General features: G+C 28.3%; 1 protein-coding gene across 2 annotated transcripts in view; it reads left to right on the top strand.

Moving 5' to 3' along the window:
• The window catches only part of oxt (Xylosyltransferase oxt), a 49,766-nt gene that overhangs the window by 15,777 nt on the left and 8,173 nt on the right, over positions 1-25,816 (top strand). For both annotated transcript variants that reach the window (XM_075368122.1, XM_075368121.1), the window contains exons 6-14: positions 2,888-3,051; positions 3,368-3,564; positions 5,203-5,503; positions 8,272-8,448; positions 10,859-10,964; positions 12,341-12,543; positions 16,541-16,666; positions 20,645-20,845; positions 24,334-24,488. In XM_075368122.1, coding sequence (XP_075224237.1) covers positions 2,888-3,051; positions 3,368-3,564; positions 5,203-5,503; positions 8,272-8,448; positions 10,859-10,964; positions 12,341-12,543; positions 16,541-16,666; positions 20,645-20,845; positions 24,334-24,488 — 1,630 coding nt within the window. The remainder of the gene's footprint in view (positions 1-2,887; positions 3,052-3,367; positions 3,565-5,202; positions 5,504-8,271; positions 8,449-10,858; positions 10,965-12,340; positions 12,544-16,540; positions 16,667-20,644; positions 20,846-24,333; positions 24,489-25,816) is intronic.

The raw sequence follows: 25,816 nt of genomic DNA, 5'->3' as shown, positions 1-25,816 counted from the left end.
TGTTTTGGTATTTAAATACAATACATCGAAGGTTGCAAGAATTATTAAGAAGAAGCATAAACAGTTTGTATAAAAACGTAAATCAAATTCTTATATTCTTAAAAAAAAAAACGAATTAAATAAAGCATTACACAATGTCGATTTGTAATTACTTAATATTCATCCATTTATCATATACAACATAGTACAGTATGTCAGTGCAAACATTAATGATTTCCTACAATGTGTATGCAATAAACAAGATAATAAGGCACTTGATCTTAAAAGTAAACAATAGATTCTTAATAATGTTAATTGTCAACATATCTTTTAACGTCCTCTTGACCTCTTCCATTCCTATACCTATAAGCTTTTGATGTCTATAAAATTGAGCAATAATGAAATGGAACTTCTTAAAAAAGGTTTAAATCACAACTTCCGTAACAAAAGAGGAATAAATAATTTTAAAGTAATAGTTAGGCAGAAGCAGTTACAAAGTCACACCCTGAACCTAGATTACAAAATGATATACATGTTATAATTAATGACAAACTTAATAAGTACTTAAAAAACCAAGTTAATATTATCTATCAATAAAATGTAAACAGAATAATAAATTAACAAAAGAAATAAAAATCTTAAAACAAGTAAAAAATAAAATCAATGAAAACAATGCCATCATAACCAAAGCCAACAAAAATAATACCCTAGTTATATATATATATATATATATATAGTAATATATAATAAATGTGGATGAATATAAAATAAAGTTTGACATTGATAATAATATTAAAATTTTGCATAAAGATATCACTAATGAATGTGTTAAAAGTCCTGAATAAGGCCATCAACATTTGCACTTGCCTATTTAGTGATACTGCAAGACACAGATTAAAGTCTGTCAGTGCTCAAATGCCCTGGTTCATGGGTCTTCCATAAAAAAGAAGTACCTATTTGCCCCTCATAAATATCATGACAACTCCAGAATACAACAGTTAAAATCCTGACAACCATCATAAAGAATTGCATTGATCTTGAATGTAACCATAGTTTAAAGAATCATAATGATTTTATTAATAGAGTAAAAGACATTAAATTACAGACCACCTATAAGATCACGTCGTTTGGTATAGTTAACCTTTATACTAATGTTTCCATCAAAGAAACCGTAGTGATCCTGTGGAATCACCTTGTTGAAGCTAAAATATTTGGGCCAGTAACAATTTATATTGTTACTGGAGGTTGTACTCAGAACTATTTTACATTTGCTAACAATTTTTACATCCAGGAGAAAGTACTAATAACAATGGAATCACCACTGTCAGGATTACTAGTGAATATTTATTTAAACAAATTTCAAAATAAACACCTGTTATATAAAGAAAATAGATCATACAAGAAGTTTGTGATAATCATAAGTTACTTTCATTACATGGACGATACTTTTGTCATATTTAATGAGACCATTTGGTAATTATAGAATTTAATAAACTACATGAATTATATTAATAATAAAATTTAACTCGCCCATGAAATGGAATCAAACAGGAAGTTAAATGTTCTAGACCTTACAGTAACTTGATCGGAGAAGTTACAATACAGAATTTATGGAAAGCTTAAAAACAACAGCTACTACACTCCATCCTGATTCTCACCACCCATTCTCTCAAAAAATGGTGCCTAATAACCACAATGTTGTTTCTAATAAATTTAATTATGCACGCCACGTTATTGATTGTAGTCATAGGTACTGTGATTTCAAACCCAACTTCGTACTGCTGCATATATGTAAGAAAGGTGGAAATTAACTTAAATCTATTCTTAAATTTTTATTTGCGTTTTAAAGATAATTAAATAATTTTTAATTGCTGTGGATGCGCTCAAGAAATATGAGCTCTTTCTTTCTTTTTCCTGTTTAGCCTCCGGTAATTACCGTTCAGATAATACTTCAGAGGATGATATGTATGAGTGTAAATAAAGTGTAGTCTTGTACAGTCTCAGTTCGACTATTCCTGAGATGTGTGGTTAATTGAAACTCAACCACCAAAGAAACTGGTATCCATGATCTAGTATTTAAATCTGTGTAAAGGAATATGAGATCTATAAAGCTCATAAAAATAGTCCAGTTTATGTATTGAATGATAATTTGAACTTCCAGTTCAGTTTGATTTACAGTAATAAAATCAAGAGAATGGCGACAGGTAATGGCAGTGGCTGTACTGCATGATTTCTTTAGTCTCTACATAGACAACGATGTGCACACATTGTGTTTGTGTGGACATTCAGATGGGATGTATTCTGTATAAGCGGCATCCGGTACTGATAAACGAAAGCCTAATGTAACTATATTTATTTGATTGAATTTAGGTAGTTCTAAGAAAACTTTTACTTAGATTAACCTGGCTAAAGGCTGTGTTTAAAGTAAGTCCCGCACCCTTATTTTTTCTCTCCATTTCCAAGAAAAAAAGTGCAGGGGTTACTCGAATAAATATGGTAATTTAAACTAGACAGGCCTATTTTCTTAAAGAACAAAATTCAATCAGTTCAAATTTGACTAATATGTCATTAAAAATCATTATTTATTTATCTTTAAAACATAAATAAACATTTAAGAATAATTTAAATTAATTTTAAAATAAATTTATTTATTTAATGAGTCTGAATATCTAAAAAATAAATTGAAAAGTATGTTAAATTCACATGTCTAAGTTTATTTGTTATATTTTTTATGTATTTTGTAATGTTTGAGTGTGTTAAGATGTGGTGGTAATTTTGTATTTGTATAATATCAAAGCTGTTGATGATGGGTTTGTGGTTTACTTCTATGAAGTTATTAGAAGATTCAGCCGCTTATGGAACAAATATTTGAACACTGTTTAATGAATTTAAAATTAAAATTTTTCAGAATTGACACCTCAGCCACCTAATGAAGCAGAAACCATTTCGACCAGTTCGGGTGTTCGAATTGTCTTCCTGCTTACACTAAACGGTAGAGCTGTCAGACAAGTGAAAAGATTGTTAAAAGCATTGTATCATAGAGACCATTATTTCTTCATTCACGTGGATGCTGTGAGTTTTATATACTTTACATTAAAATGCTGATTAGCTTAATATTTTTTTATTTTTATTTTATGTACATATGAGCCTTATTCCTAATTAATATCATTAAAATGTATTAAAACCACTATTGCACTGTAATTAGAATTTATTAAGTGAATCGTTGTTTTCATATTTACTGATATTTAATTTTAGTATATCTACATTCTGAATTATTTCTTTCATCCTCACACTGGTATACTTTTTTATTTATCACAATTCATGTTTAATGTTTAATCATAAATAAATGTTATTTGGATGTCATATAAAAAAAAATTAATATTTTCAGAGACAAGACTACATGTTTAGAGAATTGCTGCCATTAGAACATTTATCAAATGTACGGTTATGTAGAGAACGACATGCAACAATTTGGGGTGGAGCATCTCTTCTAACAATGTTATTGCAAGCGATGGCTGAGTTGGAAAAGTCTGATTGGAATTGGGATTTTCTTATTAATCTTAGTGAATCAGATTTTCCTATTAAGTAAGTGTCATACTTTTTAAAATTATTTATTTACTCTTATTGCTAATTATACATTACCAGCCAATTATCAATTTTTTTTTTTTGAGATGAGTTTTCTACCATGTTGAAGAAAGCTGGTAAAAAATCTATAATTTTCCTGGTTTGCCTGTAACAGATTTTTATTTCAAATACACCATAGGTTTTTTAAATATTAACAATTTAATTATGCAATATGAAGAGTAAAATTGCGAGAATTATAAAAATTTTCAGTATAAAAATCTGGGTCTTATTTGATCCCCGTGATTAAATGTCATTTTTATCTTAAAAATGATACTGCATTAAAAGTATAATTGAGACAAAAATTTAAAATTCTTACTAAACAATCTTTTTAGGTCCCAGTTTACCCACTTGAATCAAATTGTTTTTTTTTTTTTTTGTTTTTTTTATGAATGCTGTATTAGATTATTATTGTTAAAAAAAAATCATAATTTTTAATAAAACTATTTGAGTCCCATGTAACAACCACCTTGTTTGACAGTTCCTCATATAACATTTTTGGTAATACCCACAACTTGAAAAATAGATGAAGTATTAGAAATTGTAAAAAATTCTACAATTTTTTTTAAATTTTTAAGTCAGTTCCCATGAGATTCCCTTTTAGTTAAAAAGAGTTCCCATGTCATCTTCATCTAATAGTTACAGTTGAATTTTCATCTTCAAAATCTAAATTAAAAAAATTTGATATTTTAAGTATTAAAAGGCCCATTTAGTCTTCCTTGGTTTCTGAGTCTTAAAAATTAATTTATTGGAGTAATTATTTACTCTTCAGTAAGTCAGTCCAATTTAGTCCAGTGTTTTACAGTTACATGCAACGTGTAATATGAACAATGTACAAGGCTAAAAAAATATTTCTTATTAAAAAAAAAGGTCTCATGGTTTGTTCAGTTAGAGACACTTTGATATTTATTTCCAAATCTGTCATAGCAAGTGTAAATACCTATCTCTCTTAGAATAATTTAAAATAGTTCCAGTAATTCTTGAGAGTAATAGTAGATGAAAATTGCTAGTTTTATAGTAAAACTGTTGTTTTTATGTATTTGTTTAAAAGTTGTACATATATATTGAACACTGGCTGTTTATTTAAATCATTTCAAATTCTATAATTGAATGAGTTAAGCCTCAATATTATGTTACTTTATTTTTACAATGTATGTATAAATTAATAAATTTATATTTATAAATTTATTTTCCCCATACTGAGTTGAAGTAATACATACAACTAATTGTTTCACTACAGAACAAAGTACATTATTTGTTCCTTTACACCATCTGCCCTATTCTTTCTCAGGGTTGTTAAGCATGTAAAGTACTAGAGGCACTAACAGAATTGCCTTTTCTGAGAGTAGTAATATTCACTGTACACCCAGTCAGTCCCTGTGATGAACAGAGTAAAGATGTCACTTGAAGAGCTAAATATTACTACCAATTTAGTGAGCTTGATATGCAGACATTTGTTTAGCATAGTAAAGAATGTAGCAAGAAACCATTTTATTCCTTCTATGGCATAGGATGTTTCTGGAATGACTTGTAAATCATGTCAGGTTGATTACAATTATGTCAGTTACTACAAATTTATATATTGTATTAATTTTTTTCTAGGTCTAATGTTCAGCTAGTCGAGTTCCTATCTTCAAATCGTAATCGAAATTTTGTGAAATCTCATGGTCGAGAGGTACAAAGATTCATACAAAAACAGGGATTAGATAAAACATTTGTTGAATGTGAAGCTCATATGTGGCGAGCAGGGGATCGTGTTTTACCATGGGGTATTGCTATGGATGGTGGCTCTGATTGGGTTGCACTTTCAAGACCATTTGTTACATTCCTTGCTAACTGGCGTAATGATTCATTACTTTCTGGTCTTGTTACAGTTTTTAAATATACACTTTTACCTGCAGAGGTAAGATAAGAAATATATATTTTTGCACTGTTTGTGTTTCCTTAAATATTTCTTACATAAGTTACTTTTAATTAATGTTATATTTTGGTCATTCTTATTAAAATTAAAAGACTTTTTTAATTTAATTAACAACAGCCCTATTGAATTATGCAATGATAAGATCTTAAAATAGTTTTTGTACCTACTGCTCTGGTGAGTGGAAGCAAATAATATTTTATTTTTTATATTACACTTTCTTAAGAAGTTTTTGCATTTAATTTTTTGATCCTAAATATTATTATCATTATATTGATTATGTTTGGGCGTACAGTGTAACAAAAATTAATAACTATCTATCACCAACTGGTGATACCTGCTAAAAAAATAAGTTCAAAGGTGGATCATACCTGTTCTATCTGTACAAATAGCATAGATACAGACTTCTTAGGTAGCAGTTTTTATAAGTTAACTATTGAAAGGAAATGACCACTAAATCAAGAATTTAGTGTCTTAATATATATATTTATTAATATATTGAAGCTCTTAGAAATAGGAACTTACAAGTAATTAACGGTTTTTTCCTAAATGTTAGTGTAGAAAATTAGAATATACTTTATCTGTAATAAAATAGTCTCCGAATGCGTAGCAATTCTTATATTAGATTGGTTTATAGATTATCTTGGATTAGATTGAAAACTATATTTTTGTGTACTTGTTTATTTTTAATCATTGTATCAAAATTGTATTGTCAGTTTTTATTATTTTTCACCAAACATAGGTAGAATGTAAGTTGTTAGTATGTGTTTGTGTATAAAGAAAATATGTTTCTTTATTAATTTATTTTTATTATATAAAAGTTAATAAGCTATTTGTTGACTTTTCTTTTTCTGTAAATATATAATAAAAAATGACATATCTTAATTATAAAGACTATGATGTAACCATCAAAATGCATTTTTTAAATTCAGGATGTCTATTGCAGAAATAAAAAAATAAAAAATAAAATTTGCACCCTATAACAAGAATCATTTTATATTTTTAATTGTACCTATAAAACTATAATTATAAGTATAAACTTGTAGATTTATTCTTTTCTTTTCAACCAAAAATAAAACTTAGGGTTTTAATTTTTTATATCTAGCATTTAAAAATATTGCTATATGGTAATAAAAATATTACTTTGCAAAGTTTAGAACTCATAGATGCATAGCAGTAGTTCTAATACTATTAGCATGGCTAATAGTACAGTAAAAAGGAAAATGTATGGTGGCAGAATGTCTTAGACAGCAAAAAGCACAAAGTGGCAAGATAACTGGACGGCTACGGTAGATACCAAACGCCAACACATTAAAGGTTCTGTGTAGTCATGGGACTCCTCATACAGGAAAATTTGTTGTGAGGAAGTGGTCCTCTGCCGATTGTGATTAGGACATATGAGAATTACTCACAGGTATCTGATGTCAGCGGTAAACACACCAGTATGCGTGTGATGCAACTGCTGCTTGACTGTGCGCCACATTCTTGTGGAATGCAACCTTGCATCGTAAATTTAAATTGCCCAGGAATTTTTGTCAAATACTGAACAATAATAAAGTAGTTTTAGACCAGGTGTTTTTATTTCTCCGAGGTGCTAATATTTTACATATCTTTTAATACTGTTTTTCAATTTTTTTTGTGGTAGTTATATGTTTTTGTGTTTTAACATTTAGTTTAAGTTTTTTGTTTTATCTTTATTTTAATATTTTAGTTTGTTTTGATTTTGTTTTAAGTTTTCATTTTGTTTTAATTTTTTTATTCTATTGTTTTTGTATTTGTGTTTCACGTTTTATTTTCTGGGCATTTTAAAAAAATTTTTAATTGTGAATTTTTTTGACTTAGTTTTTAAAACACAAACATCGTGTTTGGGCGATGATAACACCGAAGCATTTTTCGCCCCGAAAACCCAAATAAAAAAAAAGCAAGAAGCCACTCACCAGTTCAACAAATCTATCCCCGTCCTGCATGAGCCTAGTAATATTTCCTTGATATCAGAAATGATTTGTATTAAAAAACAAAACCCATCAATCATAATAATAATATAAAAAGTGTGAAAAGGAAGACCCACCCTCCATTTCAAAGTAAAAAAGTTCTGATATAAAAATTGTTTTGAATGTGCACCATACCACTACTGATTTTGTATAAATAATTAAAAATTTTCTGCCCTGTCATTAATGAGTGATATTTTAGATCTTTTTAAATGTAGATAATGAATATTACTTTTATTTTCAAATATAATGCAGATTACCAAAAATTTACTTGCTTTATGTTAGATAAGCCTCCAAACAGTTATAACTGAGCTTTTATTTATCAGCTTCATCACAGAGTAGAAAACATAAAAGTATAATAATATTTATAATTATTAAAAATTTTACAAAATGTTGATGTATGGTCTGTAAAAATACTGAAAATTTTAGGTCAAATGTATTTCCAGCAAGCATAAATCCACATTTATTAGCTGAATTTTCTACTGGAATTTATTATATCACAAAATTTAATTCTTAAAAAATAATCAATAAAAAATTCACCTGCGAAAGAGAAATATTACTTAAATTAAATAACATGCATAAAAAACACTAAAAACTATATATTAGAAATAATTCTGCACACAGCAACAAAAATGCTTAAGAAATTCCCTTTTATCTATTTCAGTGAGTGTAATTAAGCTGATTGGATTTTTTCTATGGAACATTAAATCATGGATAAATTAAAAAATAATATATGTCTTCAGATATTTTTTGTTTATGTTGCAGTCATTCTTTCATACAGCACTGAGAAATTCAAAATTCTGCAAAACATACACTGATAATAATCTTCATGTTACAAACTGGAAACGAAGACTTGGATGTAAGTGTCAGTATAAACACATTGTTGACTGGTGTGGCTGTAGCCCTAATAATTTTAAGCCAGAAGATTGGCCAAGAATACAGGTTTGAATGATTTCAATTTTACCTATTTTTATTTATTTTTTATAATTAAATCTAGATTATTAATTTAATTAAATTATGGCTAATTAAATTTTTAAATTATTTTGGTACTACAGAATTTCATAATTCAAACGTAAAGACCTAGGTCAGTTTGAATTTTTAATATATACTTTTAAATAATAAAATAATAAAAAGCTATAGATTTATGGGTTGCACTTATATTTTTATAGTTAAATTGAATAAACTTAGAATTTTACCACTCCAGTGGTTGTTCTTATTACAAACTTTAACTTACTATTATTACTATACCAAACGAGTTTTTTCTTCAGTACGAAAGATTAAATGGGTGAATGCTAGATGAAGAAATTAATTTGTAAAAAAAAACACATTGAGGAATATGGTACAGAAGGCTACTAAATACTTTTTGACAAATAAACAGCTATTTAAAAGTATTGCTTATTTTTTCCTGCATCAATTTTATCAACGTTCTTTGCTCCCAGATCTCACACTTTTTTTTAAGTAAAGCATGGATACAATCAAGTTGATATTCTTATCTAAAAGCATCTGATGCAATGAAAGCTTCAGCATGCATAAGTCAGTGTCACCTTCATTGGTCAAATTGTTTTTGTTATGAAAAAATTACAATATTTTCCATCGGTTAGAATTAAACAACATAACAAATTTTGAATCTTGATTCGTTAAAATATGATCATAATTTTACTTTAACATGATTTGTAAAGAGGAAAATTAAGTTTCGTAATTTCAACGGAACTCAGAAATATGTAAGAGGGCTATTTTTTTTCAAGGTCCGATCGGTCGCGAAATAAAAACCTGCGTAAAAATCGAATGAACCTTTGCACATATGTGTTACGCAGCATCTTTAGTATGGCCTTCAGTCACGTCGCCAATTCATTTAGTTTTGAACATGCAGCTAGCACGTAAACATGTCTACAACAATAGCATCTCCCGCCAAGTGTGAAGTGCATGCGGTAATTAGATTTCTTCAGGCTGAGGGGTGTAATGCTGCTGAAATTCATTGACAAATAATTAATGTGTATGGTGAAACTTCAACGAGTGACAGCAAAGTGCGACAATGGTGCAGGAACTTTAAAGCAGGACGTACAGATGTTCATGATGCAGGCGGTCAGGGAAGGAAGCGAGTGTCAACCAATTATCTCGTTGAGCGAGTGGATGAGATAATTCAAGAAAATCATCGGTTCATAATTTCTGTATTTAGTGATTCGTTTCCTGAAATTTCAAGGTCAGCTCTCTACACCACAGTGAGAGAGATTTCAGTACCGCAAACTGTGTGCGAGATGGGTTCCCAAGATGCTGTCCGACCATCGCAAAACAATGATAATGGACGAGGCGTCCATTATCAACGTTAGGGAGGCCCTAACGTTTCTCCAGCCTACCACAATGAAGGAGAAGATTTTTTGAACAAAATTGTCGCAGGGGACGAGACATGGATCCAGTTCGAAAGAATCCTAACAGTGGATGCATTCTCATTCTCCCAGTAAACCAAAGAAGTTCAAGCGAACCTTCTCCAACAGAAAGTTGGAGAAGGTTACTGTGTTCTGGGACTGGAATGGAGTTCTCTTGGTGGAATTCATGGAACGTGGCACGACCATCACTGCAGCCTCATACTGCGTGACTCTTCAATGTCTACGAAGGGCAATTCAGAATAAGCGGAGAGGAATGTTGTCATCAGGTATTGTCTTTCTCCATGACAATGCTCGGCCGCACACTGTAGCTGAAACACAGAAGCTCCTGCAGCGTTTTTGTTGGGAAGTGTTTGATCACCCACCATACAGTCCGGACTTGGCTCCATCCGATTTTCACCTTTTTGCTCACATGAAACGCTGGCTAAGAGGACAACATTTTGGCACAGACATCGAGCTGCAGAACAGCGTAGAAACATGACTGAAAACACAGGCGGCTCCGTTCTATGACAAGGGTATTGGAAAGTTGGTACCACGCTACGACAAATGTCTAAATTGGAGTGGCGACTATGTAGAAAAATAGCGTAACTATGTAAGTACTTGTTACAAATAAAAAATTTTTTATTTTCACTGTGGTTTTAATTTCGTGACCGATCAGACCTTGAAAAAAAGTAACCCTCGTATTTATTGCAAATATATGAATCCAAGTGAAATTTGTTGGAATCAGATTTTTATATGTTTCTGAAATTAATGCATTGATTTGATATCAGAAGAAATATTTTAAATGCTGAGAACATCAGTAAACAATTATATAAAATTTTTAATGATTTGACCCTAAAGATGAACTAATATTTTATAAGCCCTACATTTATAAATAAATATTTATTTTCCATTTTCTGACTGTTGGGGATTTTTCATGTAACTTATAGCATTATTTCTTTAAGATTATGTAATTTTTTTTCTATTTTCAGGCTACTGAAACTAGACCTTTATTCTTTGCTAGAAAATTTGAACCAATTATTAATCAAGCAGTTCTACTTCAGCTAGAGGAGTGGCTCTATGGTCCTTATCCATTAAGTAAGATGATTCTTTTTTGTTTTTAATGTTTTTTTTATATTCTTTTATGTTGTGTATTGTATATTTTTATTGTCATTAAAAGTTAAAACTTAAAAATTTACTCTATAGTTGTATGAGATACTCTATTTTCTTAAAAAAAAGATGAAGGCTGGGTTTAGAACTTATCCATGTTATACAAGTTATATAGAACTTATCCATGTTTTTGAATCTTATCCATGCTAAATCATATAAAATGTATACATGATTCCTTTTAAATCATATTCTTTAACAAACTAACTGTATACAGTACACATTATAGCAATTATTTTTGCACTTTGCAGTTGTTAATAAAGAATGAATTATTTTTTAATTAGTCCATTATTCTTGTATATGATCTTGAGATTACATAGGTAATGAAATTTTCTATAAAAAAGTTTCTTTGGACAAGATATTCTTCCAACTTTCCAGTTCTTCAGAAAAATATTTCAGGTTTTTTAAACTCTTACCTATTCAAATATTGAAAGCAAGCAAGAATTTTTTCATGTATTTTGTATACACACACACACGACTGTACACTGTGCTCACTTACTTTTATTTTCATGAGTCAGTGTTTAAAAAAATGACTTATTCATGAGTTTTCAATAACATTTAGTTAGAGACTATGTTATGAAAATTATATGTTGTTCCTTGTATTTCTTAATTTCATACATTGTAAGTCATTAGCCAATAGGATAATTCACAAATATAATATTCAGATTCAACTGATGCTTGAATGACTTTTATGTGCTGAAATGTATTAGCTGAACTGAAAAGTACACCTAAAACATCAGCTTATCCTGGACAGGTAATCTCATTTAAAAAAACAGTAACCTCAGATATAGTTAATGCTAGCCAATACTAATTAATTATTGTAGTTTAATTGTTTTCATAATTTACACAAAATGAATTATATAAGTTGAAAATTCTATTATTCACTTCCATTTACTTCAGTTAAAACTATACAGAAATTAAATTTGCAAACATATTATGAACTAAATTTAATTTTTCTTTGAGGCTATGGCATTAAAAATTAATGTCTTTAATTAATTTTAATTAATTCTATTTAATTAATTAATACATTAAAGAACTACAAATCTGTGGTTACTGTGGTATCCACAGATTTGTAGTTTTGATGAGGTATAAAATTCATAAAATTGTTCATAGATTTAAGTCCTAGGATTGGTACCATATCTGTTTGAATTATCTGATTTTAGCTGAATTTTACTGGATTTTCTTTATGAAAGCTTAACCTATTAAATATAATAAATTATTTAACAGTTAGTCTGTCAATTCATTATATTATTTATCTTTAATTCAATTTTTAGATTATAATCTAATAATTCTTTATATTTTTCTAGATATTACTAACAAAGAAAGTTATTGGCAGAGTGTTTATCATCATCATGACATTAGCCCACCATTTGACGATACTCTAGGAACAGTTGCTACAAGTCTAATAAGACTTACCACAAAATTGATGTCTAACCTGGATTCAGAGTGCTCTTTAATTCCAGGAAAGCTTATTGAAGTTACTTCGTATATGTTTAATGATTTTTATAAGGTAGTATTTTATTCTTAGTCAATTTATTTTGTGTTAGAATTTATTTATTTAATGTGACAGCCTATACATTTTTTTAAAAACACTTTCAAGGAGTCGTCATTTTTTCTTTATCCATTTGTTGTTGGATAATTTATCAATTTATCCTGCCAATTACCTTTCTTATTTTCTGAAAATCTGCTTTCAATTTTTTCATGATTTTATGAAAATATATACAAGTGAATCGAAAGTCAGAGATACTATTTCATTGAAATACATTGTAATCAAAATAATCTGTTTACAGAATAGAATATTAGTAACTGAATTATCATTAATAGAGTTTGATATAATGACTATTAATTAGTACCTCAGCATAGCTTGAATTGTTCAACTTATTTCAAAATATGTCCTGAAACATTTAGGGTTTCAATTCTAGAAATGTAGGTTTATGATTGCTATCATGAATGGTTTATACTTATATGAAATGGTACAATTAGCATGAACCCCACTCAAAAAAATATTGTAGATTGTGTTTGAATACCATTGAATTATTTGAGCAATGTAGAAATACTGATGGTCATAGTGTTTAATACTATTTAAGATCATTCAATAATTGCTAATAACCTGACAATTCTGTAGATAAGTCATTTATTTTTTCATTATGTTTCATCCAAATAGTAATTGACTTTTAGCCCATGCTGGCTTTCTTTTTGCTGTGGTTTCTATAGAGATATGCTAAATCTGTTTCCATTACTATCTTTGTTGAACAGGATGGACAAGACGTGATAATACATTTTGACTTTTTGAGATTTTTTAAAGTGTTTTCTAGCTATAACTTTCATATTTTCATATATATATATATATATATATATACACACAAAATATTCAGATCCCAAATAAGTCACAATGCAAATAATAGAAATAAATATAAATATGCAGATAAAATATATTTATAAAACGGGTATTTCAAAAAGGACTCAACCCCTTTGTTTGATTACATGAATTTATTATTAAAATACTAATGTTAATAAAATACTTATACAATATTTAAATTACATTTAATAACTTTGCAATAGATATTCAAAATGATTTCCTGTGATACCGATGCAGGTTTGTACACATTTCATAACATTTTCAGCCACTTTTCGTAGTGTTTGCTCAGTAATGTTTGTAATCCCACTTTCAATGTCAGCCTTCAGTTCATCAAGTGTATGATGATTGTTTTTAAAAACTACACTTTTTAAATACCCCAAAGGAAAAGGTCTGCTGGTGTAAGATATGGGAATATTGGAGACCACAACCCTTTTGATATCAAACAATAGACAAAAAATTCCCATAACATATCCAGCATTTCATTAGCAGTATGACACATTGCATTATACTGCTGGAACCAACATTCTCATTCCTCTAAATCTAACATTGCAATAAACCACACCATCTACAGATTTGTCAAAGAATACAGGCTCTATTTTACAATGCCAGGAAATCGCACACCATTTATCAATTTTATGTGCGTGTAATGGTCATTCTTGAAACATGTGAGGATTTTCAGCGCTCCATATTCTGCAGTTTTGACTGTCGATGAATATAGATCAGGTGGTCCATTTAAATTGAGATACATTTATATCTCAAAAACTGCACATTTTAGGAAAAATATTTCCTATTAATTTTTTCCATTTCAAGGGGGAAATACATTCACAACCTATGCTGTCCTTGGTAAGGTCAAATAAAAGTCATTTTAAGGTCAACTTAATTTTTTTAAATAGGAACCTATATTTTTTATTACAGAATCAAATTCTTTGCAAAAAAAATTAAAATTTAATTTCAGACTTTATTTTTCTAAAATTGACAGTTTTTTAGTTATTCGTCTTCAAAATTCTGTAGGCCTATAAATTTTTTTTAGTTTCATTAGGGCTAGTTCAGCTGACAAGTTACGTCCAGCTGATGTTAAATTTTAAATAAAAGAAAATCAGATTTTAAATAAAACATGATCATTGCTATCAATAATGAAGGTAACAGTAATGAAGAAGAAGAAAAAGAAGTTGAGCACGTAAATACCAATAAATGTTTTAAAATAGCCTAAAAGTGAATTTGTGAGTTGCAAATGATATTTGTCTGTGAATGTATTATCAGTGTCTTCAATTAATTTTTTTTATTACTTTGTTACTCGCCAACCTAAATATTAAATTAATTAGTTTTTATTTATTGGAAATTATGGAACGATTTACAGTTAGAGAAAAAAACTGAGGTAATTTTGCTGTATGGAGAATGCCACTGAGATGTTAATCAGACAGTAGTTATGTATGCTGTACGAAAAGTTGTGCTTCTGAGTACAGAATTGCAAAACAGTTTAGTGATGGTGGAAGTGTGGGGGCCAAAAATAAGAATTGTTAAAATACTGTGACAGCAGAAAACAATGAAATAGTGGTGGCTGCAGTGAACATTGTAGATGATCCCCTTATTAGTTCAAGAATTTTGTATGACTCCAGGATATCAAAAACCATAGTTCCATTACACAATAAAACACCTTAACTATGGGTTTCCCCCTTATCTGCAGTAATGTCAGAACTTTATCGATAAGAATTTGAAAGTAAAATTGTCTATGGTATAAATCATGTACATAAAATTTTATTATGGGTCAGATATATAGATGATATATTAGTTATATGTGAACCAAATACTAATAATAAACACAAAATAATTTAAATAAATTAAATTCTTTTCTTGAAACATTGAAATTTATATATGAAATAGAACATAACAGAAAAATAAAATATTTAGTTGTAAATATTAAAATAAATGAAAATAATCAAATAATAACTGGTGTATATAAAAAAACCTACCTCAAATGAAATTATAAATAAAAATTCCAACCATCCTTGATCTCAAAACGTTATTATTTTTAAAAACATGACAAATAGAACAATAAAATATACAAACTATAAACAAAAATTTTAAAATGAAATAAATAATATAAAGAATGTAACTATAAAAAATGGATATGATACCTGATTGACTGATAATATTTATAAAAAATATAATTCCAAATACTTCAATAAAATAAACATCACTGCATTAAAACCTGTAAATGAAAATGTAAACAACTCCTACACAAATAAATTTATAGAAAACTTAATTAATGCTTATAGCATTATTTTATATGATTAATTATAATCAAGTCTATAAAGAATATAGACTTGCTTATAAACCTGATAATCATATAATAAGACATGTAAAATATTATAATAATAAAATAGTAAAAAATAATTAAAATTCTTCTGGTATTTATAAAATAAAATACAATAATTGTGAAAAAATATATGTTGGAAAAATAAATAGATCATTTAAAGATAGATTTAATGAACATTTCAGGTCATTTAAAAATAAAAAATAGGTTTCTCAAATGTTGCAGACCATTTAATAATTAACAGACATAACTAGTTTTGAAAATAATTGAAAAGTAGATATTGAACATAAAAGTAATAATAAAAAATTAGAAAATTTTAGTGAGATTTTACATATATAAATATAAACGTAAATTCAGCCTAATGAATCTGCAGACAGAATTTGATGGGGACATTCTTATAAATATTATTTAAGTTGGTAATATATTGATAAGAAATTTAAAATAAATCAGATAATCAGTACAGTACTGTATTAACATTAGATAAAATTTTTAAAAGATTTTTATTGACTGACCAAATATTTGTACTAAAAATTTGAACTTACCAAAATGTAAACGTGAAAAAAGAAAAAAAATCATTACTGAAGATGGGCTTAGGCTCGAAAGCGCTTTGATGGAAAGAAAAAAGTAAGGTAAGAGTGTTCTTTATTTCTGTACTGTGGAGTGGCTGAATAAGTTTATATTTTGTAGTTAGCTAAAATTTACATAGAGAGGAAATATGGATTACAAAAAATTTAAGGTTAATTAATTAACATATATATATATTTATTTTAATTAGTATTTTGTTCCAAGTGATGAACACTTCTTTCTCTATTTTTAACTATTTGTTTGTTTCAGGGTTCCCTTATCCAGTATGAAGCACAAATAAAAGGTAAATCAGAAAAAATAATTCTGGAGTCTTGGGTACGACCTGATGAACATTTTTCTATTGTTAATGCAGTAGGACCATCTGTGAGATTTAAGGTTATTCAGTAATATTATCTCAATTTTACTAATTATATTTAAAATTTTTATATACGTATATGTGTATTCATAAATGTGCATATACTGCATGCTTATTTTTTTGTATGTAGTACTTTTCCTGTTTATTGGCTTGATAGTATTCTTTTTGTGGCATTTGAACAGTAAAAACTGTCAAAATTTACTAGTTAAAAATAAATTATGGCATAAACAATATATGCAGTAAAAAGTACTTAATGATAAAAATTATAATGGATGTAAACTATGTGTTATAAATAGCTGCAAGTGTGCAAGTGTGCAAAGTGCACATATGTATTTTTCATGTGTGCATTTTTTGTTATGCTGGTTTGTAAATAAATATTATTTATATATAGTTATTTTTTATTGAGGTTTTATATTACATATATGAAAAAAATTGTTTTCTGTTTTTGCATTTGTACTTCAGAAAGAACATTCTTTAGATTGAACATACATTTATAGGTAGCATGCACATATTAATAGGGACATTTGAAGGGTGCAATTGCTCAGGATGGCCAGCCACCACCAAAATCCTGGAAAATGTGGGAAAAATTGAGAAATTCATCTACAAGGACCATTGCTGAATTATCAATGAATTATGTGGCATAGATGTAATCAGTTATGAACCTGCCAAGAAATCATAATCAGAAACTTAAATATTCAACACATTGTTGTGAACTTTGTCACTATCAAAAGCAATAGAATGTTGATATTCTCATGAATATCAAAGATGTCTAATGATGATCCAAAATATCATTATCTATAGGGTTATCACAGACGACGAAGTAACAGCTGTCACAGTGAAAGAGCCCAATCACCAAAACTGAAATAAGCATGCAGGTTCAAAGTGCATGCTCTTTGTATGTTTCAACATGAAAGGCGTTCAGTGAATTCTGACTTTTACTGCAATGTTTTGAGGAACTTGAAAAAAAATCTCAAGTCTCTTTTAATATATTTAATGGAACATCCAGAACTGTGAAATAATTGGAGTTGACTGTTGAATCATAATATGTGCTCATTGACTCTATCTCAAATGGTGCAATTTGTTTATTTTAAAAAAAATTCTCCTGTTTATGCTGTACATTCCTGACCTAACAACATGTTACTAACTAGATTACCTTGTTCCCAAAATAAAATTGAAACTCAAGGGTTTTCATTTTGATGCTTAAAAAATACCTTCAAGTGTAATCCCAGACCTTTATTTGTGTAATATAGGTTAACTGGAATTTCTCCCACTAACTTATCTTTGGATCACCTTAGTCGCAGACTCTTTTGTAAGGAATTCTTATTAATTGAAATTAGTGTAGCGAAAGATAAGCTCTTTTATATTAATTAAAGTTAATAGTGTGACAAATTTATTTTAAACATAAATTTTAGATGTGAACAGCCTAATCAGCCCTAGTCTGAATCTTTTGTTCGCTGAACGTTCTTATATAAATACTCGTTTGTTATAAATATATAAAACCTAGGTTACAAGTACAGAATTAAAGTAACTTATGGATAAAATTCCTTTGTTAAGTAGTAGTGTTATACATATCTGAATTATAACTCAAGCCACACAATTGCTTTTGTCAGTGACTTTCATGTTTACCATTATTGTCTCCAATATGCACCATGACTGACCTGTATTTTTAACAAACAAGCATTTCCTAAATCAAACATCTAAACATTCTCCAAATCTAAAAATGCTGAACATCTTAATTTCATCAAAAATCCATACAATTCAGTAATGTGACTTGTGAAATAAAGCTTACACAATTTTGAAACCAGGTTTGCTCTGAACTTACAGTCTCCCTTCTCAGGAGCAGGGCAATCAAACATAAAATTAAATTTGACCGCATCTTTTCTACGCAAACAAAAGATTAATCAACTGCTCATTCATACTTTTTGAAATATTCTGAATGATTTCTGTTACATGAATAGAGTCAAAACAATCATCACTTTTTAAATGAATTGTAGATTCATACCACCTCACAAATTCAGTATGAATTCATATTTCCTTCGTTAAGTGAGTTGTTCTGCTCTTTGTGCCATACTTCCAGAGCAAGTGCTTGAACCCTCTTCTTTATGTCAATGAACAAATAAAATTCAGAACATAAGTTTCTAATTGTGCCATTTCTATTATTTCACCAACCATGAGTTACTCATCTCCAATGCTTAACCTTTTTGTAATTTCCATTTAGCAGCCCACATCTAATATTAAATGTGCAGGGAAAGCCTTTCTCAGCAGTTTCAACACTTTAAACCAGTTAATCAGAATTCCATCAACAGACTGATTAAAGTATAATACTTGATAGCATACAGTCAACAGTTTCTGTTGCCTCAAATGACCAAAAATATCTCAATTTTCAATAAAATTAGTTTAATAAATCTATAATTAAAACTTAGAGAAAATTATTTTTCCCTGTCAATTTCACTTTGTTCCCATTTATATTATAATTTGCAATAAATGTCCAGAACTCCATAGGGGTGTTTGATTATTTCTATCTTATAAGATTCTTACTTTGCCCAACTTACACGTTCTTGAAATACTAATGTACATACAATAAAAGATTCAAGTATTATCAATTTCAACATCGGAAGGTAAAAAGCTTCTAAATGTTATCTAAGATTTTATGATATGATTCCTCAGTTTAGAAAAGTTAAATTTTATTATAATCCTTCGTAAAAAGTGAGATTTCTTGGTACCAGTTAATTTTAAAAGAATGTTCATTGTATTACTGTTTAAAAAAGGCATATCACCCCACTGATGAATTCTTGATTGTCATAGCTGGGAGTACTTTATATTATTATTGTTGTTTTTTTAACTACATATTTAATTAAGATGGTAATTAATGTTCTATTTATGTTTAATGTTTTGACAATTCATCTTCTATGGCTTATTAACTAAACATTTGGTTTGTTGAAAAGAAAAAACTGTTGTAGCATGTCTTAAAAACATTAATAGCAGTGTATGCACCTTTGTATACGAGAGTGGGGGAGAATTTTCTGGACCTGGATAAGAAAACAACATTTTTCTGGGTACATTTGGTTTATTTTTCAACATAGTCACCATTAAGTTCTATACACTTAGCCCAGCATTCCAGAAGAACGCTTATGGCAGTTCAGTATATAAATTTATCCAACTGTTTAAAATAACCAACTACGGCGGCAGTAACTTCATTATTGGTCAAAAATCTCTTCTATCCAATCAATTTTTTTAGGTTAGGAAATAAGAGATAGTTGCTGGGAGCCAGATCAGTCTCATCAATTGTCACAAATCGATGTAAAAATTCCTCTGGATTGCACCGAAAGAGCTCAAGACAATCGCTTGAAATGTTTTTTGGCACTGTTTTTGGTCAGGCATGAGCAATGGCACCCGTCTAGCGCACAGCTTATTCATGCCCAAATGATCATGTAAAATATTGCACACATATTCTGTTGGCACGCCTACAAACTTCTAACTAGTTTTCTTTCAGTTGTTGATCTACCAAAACAATTTTATGAACTTTTTCTATAATTTCTGGAGTCACTTCAGAAGACCATCCACTGCATGGTTCATCGCTAGTAAGTTTTCGACCTGTTTTAAATTTTCAAACCCAGGGTTTAACTTTTTTATTTTATGGAGAAGTCTCCCATTGCTGTATCATGCTGTTCTTTAATTTTCTTTGTACTTAAGCCTTCAGAAAAAAGTATTTAATCACTGCATGAATTTCCAGTTTTCCATTTTCCAAAAAAAAACTCTTTAATTCTCCACTTTGACAGACTGTAAATACTGTACCAAGTGATTCAAGACTTGAAACTCTTATAGTAACTAATGAAGAATGAAATCATCCTTCTCTGTGTTAGGCCTAGAACCTTTCACCTCTCCTCCATATGTCTAGTAATTATTTTTCTGAAAATGGAAATTTTAGTATAACTAATAAAACTTTTATATAATTTAAGTAAAAAATGTTAATGTATTTATTTTTTTCTTTATTATAGTTAATGATCGTTAGTTCAGTGTTTGATCAGAAGGAGCAGGTACATCGTAATTTGTTAAGATCTATGAGTGTATTCTCTGAACCTAGTCTAGCATGTCATGTAAATAGTGGTGCGGGGACATACAACATAACATTCCTGTGGTTAGACCCTACTGGTGTTCTAGCTGATGTGACTGAAGCTTATTTTGATGAGACTGCATCTGTAAGTTTTTATTATTGTTTACTGTTTTATTTTAGTTAGTAGAAGTATTGGGTCTGATTCTCAGTCAAACTTGAAATTTTTCTTCTGTCATCTCACTCATATTTTTCTGTGTAGCTTCTTGTAGAACCTATACAGATAATAAATAAGATAATGATCATTGTTGTTAGTGATTTTCTTTATAAAATTAGTATATTATTTGTTTTATTACAATAGTAATGGCATTTTATCTTACCTTTTTTATTGTATTTGCTATAAAATAATACATGTTTTCTTGCTATGAATTGTTACTTTCTGACTAAATTGAGCAAATTAAGCCTTGTCAGTGTGTAACAGTAATAATAGAAGTTGGATAGACCAGCTCTTGAGTAAAAGGTTTTTCGCTCAAAACAATAAAAAAAAGTTTAAAAGACTTTTTTGCATCATTTATTTAGTTACACTGTAAGTTGAAGATATTTTTGTGGTAAGTAGGAATGTCTAATTTACTCAATAAGGAATCGTAAGGGTAATTAAGTACAAAATATATAACTATTTAATGTGTTCAGGAACCTTTTTGTCATGATAGGCCATTATCCATACATTCATTGTACATAATGGTATCCGTTGTACATCAATATATTTAGATGAATTAATATTTATCTAAATTTATACAATTATGATCTATAAAAACTTGTTTTATGAATTGTTAAGAAATTTTTATTGAATAAAAGTTTGTGGGTTTTTTAATATTAATTTACTGTTATTTTCTATCGTAGGTTCTTCCAACTATCCTTATGGAGCTCTCTTACCACCCTTGATCTAGAGACAGAAAGGGCCTCTAACCTAAAACAGTCTCAAAAGGACCTTAGTTTACTGTACCTCTTAACTAAGAAACATTTGAAGAGAGGTACTCCAAAAAAGCATGGACTTGTTATGACAATTTACAAGATATTTGGCTAATCATAACAGAATTAGGCAAAAAACATAAACAAGCAAGCTTCTAGATATTTGTCAAGAGAAACACAAAATAATCATCACTCAATCAAGTGGATCGCCAATCGCCACAGGCTATACACCTAGTATGTAACAAAGCCTGGGATGGTCAAACCAAAATTCTTTGAAGATACTAAAATAAATATAACATAAAAACAATGTTCTACCTAAAGTTAAATTAAAATGAAGATTTAAATTAAAATAAATTTTTTTTAAAATTCAAAACAAATTAAGATCAAGGTTTAAATTAAAATCTAACTTAAACTATCAAAATAAAATAAAATCAAAACTTTAAAAATTATGATTAATAATACCTTATTCATTGACCAGTATTGCTGATCAAAAGTTTTATGTCTCTTCTTTTCTCCAAAGAAATATTTTTATATATTTTCAATTTTTTAGTTAATTGAAAATTATTACTGTATAACATAATTTACATTTTATATTTAGAAAAATCTAAACTAATTAATTCATAAAAGTAAAATGTTTAATAACCTCAAGAAATTTTATTAATAAATTGGATTATTAATCAGCCCCTCATAAACCCATTCTTCAATTTACAGTTGTTAAAGAATAACTGTTTACTGTTTTATATAAAAACATTTTTTAAAATTATACTTGACCACCCTAGGACAGAAATCATATTGTTGATAAACATTTTAAAGTAAAATTTATATTGAAAATGTTTAAACTTCAATATTGTAGCTTTCATTTACAACAATATCAGCACTCCCATGTTAGTAACAATGATATCTAATATTGTAAATGTTCACTCCCATGATAGTAACAATGATATTTGAATCTTTAAGTGCTGCCTTAACATTTTTTTTTTAATTTTGTTACCATGTTTTATTTATTTATCAAGCACTCAAAAAAAAAAAAAAAATGTATTTTGTTTTAGTGTATCATGATTTTAGGAGGAATTAAGGTTGATTATATGTTAAATTCTGTGTTGTGCAAAGGAAGATAAACATAGAGCACCATTAGAAAGTTATTTATTAGGATATCCTGGTTCAAAAGTCCAGGTTGAAATAGGAGGTTAGAGTAGATGGGTTTACCAGTTAGTTAATTTGTCACTACTGGCTACCACATATACTGGTTAGTACCACATATGTCTGGTATCGTGACATTTAATGCCTTTATTGTCCTCCATATGGTTGCTTCAGTTAATTAATATCTGATATTTGTTCATAATGTCATATTACTAATTTTTTTTTTTTTTTTTTAGAAATGGAAATTGTTTAGTATGTGAAAAATGCTTTGCCTGACCAGGATTTGAACTGATATCTAGATGAAATTTTATTATTTTTAAATGTTCTGTATTTTATTATGTGATATAAGATATTAATGAAGAAAAACTTGTCATTTTACAAATCAAGCCAAACTAAAATAACATGAAACTGAAAATCAATAAATGAAATCTTTGTACTCCCATTTGTATAATTTAGAAAAATTAGAAAGCAGTTCATATAAATATATTGAATAAAATAAACTTAGTTTAAGTGAATAAGTATGAAGCAGTCTTTTTTTTAACTAACTATAGCTATTTTTCTCCATGTTTATATATTAAATATATTTTTGTGGTGAAAAATTGGTTACTTAGAAATAAAAGCATCTTCATCAATGTTTTTCTAAAAATGGAGGGGTTTTTTTCTTTACTTAGTTACGTGTTTTTGAATATGGAATAGGTATTCTTAACTGAAAGTAATGATTTAAAAAATAACAATAATTATTAATTGTGTCCACAATAAAAAGTTGTACAAGGTGTGATCAAAAAGTATCCAATCTTGATTTATAAAAACATAAATACTTAATCTATTTAGTAAAATGACTGTTTGCCTTCAAAGTAGGCCCCTTCTGATGTAACACACTTATCCCAGCAATCTTTCTATTGTTGGAAATATTTTTTAGTCATTTTCTTTTATCTCTTCTTTCTTTGTCCTATATCTTGATCACCAAAACTGTTTGAATCCTCCTTATTGTTTCTATTGCATGTCAACCAAATTTCTGATAAAATTTAATGCACATTCTGTGTTCAACCCATTCAGTTTTTGAATGGCAACAAAATCACAAGTACTACTCCTCATACTTTCATAGTTTCTAAGCAGGCTGGTGCTATGGCAGCAAAACAGTTAATACAAGTTAAGGTTACATTCCTGCACTACCACAATAAAAAATATGGTTATATACTTTTTGATCACACCTTGTATACTATTCCTGAGTAGTACTGCTGTAAATGCACTGGTGGAAGGTAAACTCATCAAGTAAGTTTTCAATTGAGATCTGTCTGTGCGTAGATGTATTTGGTGTTAAGTATAAAATCATTTCAGTTCTATTATTTTTAAAGTGTAATCCTTAAACTGTCAAACCTTCTACTATATTTGCACAAATGTATAATATTCATAAAGCAGTTTATAAAGTATAACCTTATTTTCACTAAAATCAAATACACTGTTATGTTATTGTTTTGTAACTATATTGTTAATGTTAATATTGTGTAATTTTTATGTTTTGTTTAGGTGCAATATATTAAACCAGTTTTAAAACTACCATTGTTGCCTGGAGTTTGGGAAGTCAAAGTTGTATGGAATAATACTATTGTTGCACGAGTTGATTTCCTTATATGTCCTATGCAGTTTGCTTCTGGTGCTGAATTAATGTCACAGCAAGCTGGGTAAACTACAGTTTTTTTAAAAAAATAATTCATTTTTTTGATATTATTTTAACTGAATGAACTAAATCATTGAAGGATTATTTCTTTGTGTCTAGTTATTACTTCAGTTTATTTAAATTTTTATTAAAATTAATACCGAACTTGATTCAAAAGTTTTAAGATGATTTTTTTTGGCAGTATTTCAAAAAACCTTCCTCAAAATATGCACCAAACAGTGCTAATGTTCTTCCAATAGTTGTCAAGTAAGGACATATAAACTCATAACTGTTAGCCTCTTGTAAACTGTAAATTTGAGACGATTATAAAGAGAATAATAAATCAACAGGATAATGTTATAAAACATTACACGTTTATCAGCCATGAAAACTATGGAAATGCTCAAAAAAAAATACTGATACAATTTTTAGGGAGATTTCATAAGAAAGCTACCTATAGTAATGATACCATGATTCGATATATCTTCGGGTTTCACCCCAGAACCCAAAACCACCGTCATTTCAAAACTTTACATATATATATATATATATATATATATATATAATATGTTATATAGACATATTATATACATTATTTACTATATATATATATATATATATATATATCATATAGGCATTATATATATATATATCAAAAATCGATTCTTTCTAGAATCATTTCCCCTGCACTAAACAAATTATATTGATTCGATAAACCTAAGTACAGAATAATAAAATAAAATAGGATGACACCCACCTTATTCCATAATTCAAGCAAGAGTGCTTTTGCAAGCCCCTTGCTAACATCATCAGTTGTGATTTTTCAAATCATTCGTACCAAATTACACATTAAAATTAAAAATCCTATACCATACATAGATTTAAAATTGAAAATTGTTGAAAGATCTTTTACCAAATTAAAATTAAAAATTGCATATATGTAAAAAATATATGAAGTCATTTAATAAAATTAAATTAAAAAGTCAAGATTAAACTAAATAATAAAATCAAAACAGCAATCCTTGTCGACTAGCTTTAATTTTATTAAATGACTTCATATATTTTATATATATATATATATATATATATATATGCAATTTTTAACTTTAATTAAAATTTTTTTTTTAATTTTGTGAATTTAAAAATGTTTAATTTTAATTTCTATTTTGATTTTAATTTTATAAGATCTTTTAACAATTTTAAATCTTATGTATAGTGTAGGATTTTTAATTTTAGTTTTAATGTGTAATTTGGTACGAATGATTTGAAAAATTATATAATGCAACTGATAAGCGAGTGACTCACGAAAGCACTCTTGCTTGAATTATGGAATAAGGTCGGTCTCATCCTATT

This window comes from Lycorma delicatula, chromosome 6 (genome assembly GCF_047948215.1).
Source record: "Lycorma delicatula isolate Av1 chromosome 6, ASM4794821v1, whole genome shotgun sequence".
Classification (NCBI taxonomy): Eukaryota; Metazoa; Arthropoda; class Insecta; order Hemiptera; family Fulgoridae; genus Lycorma; species Lycorma delicatula.
The sequence above is the reverse complement of the archived record's forward strand: the minus strand, read 5'-3'. Positions and strand labels throughout refer to the sequence as shown.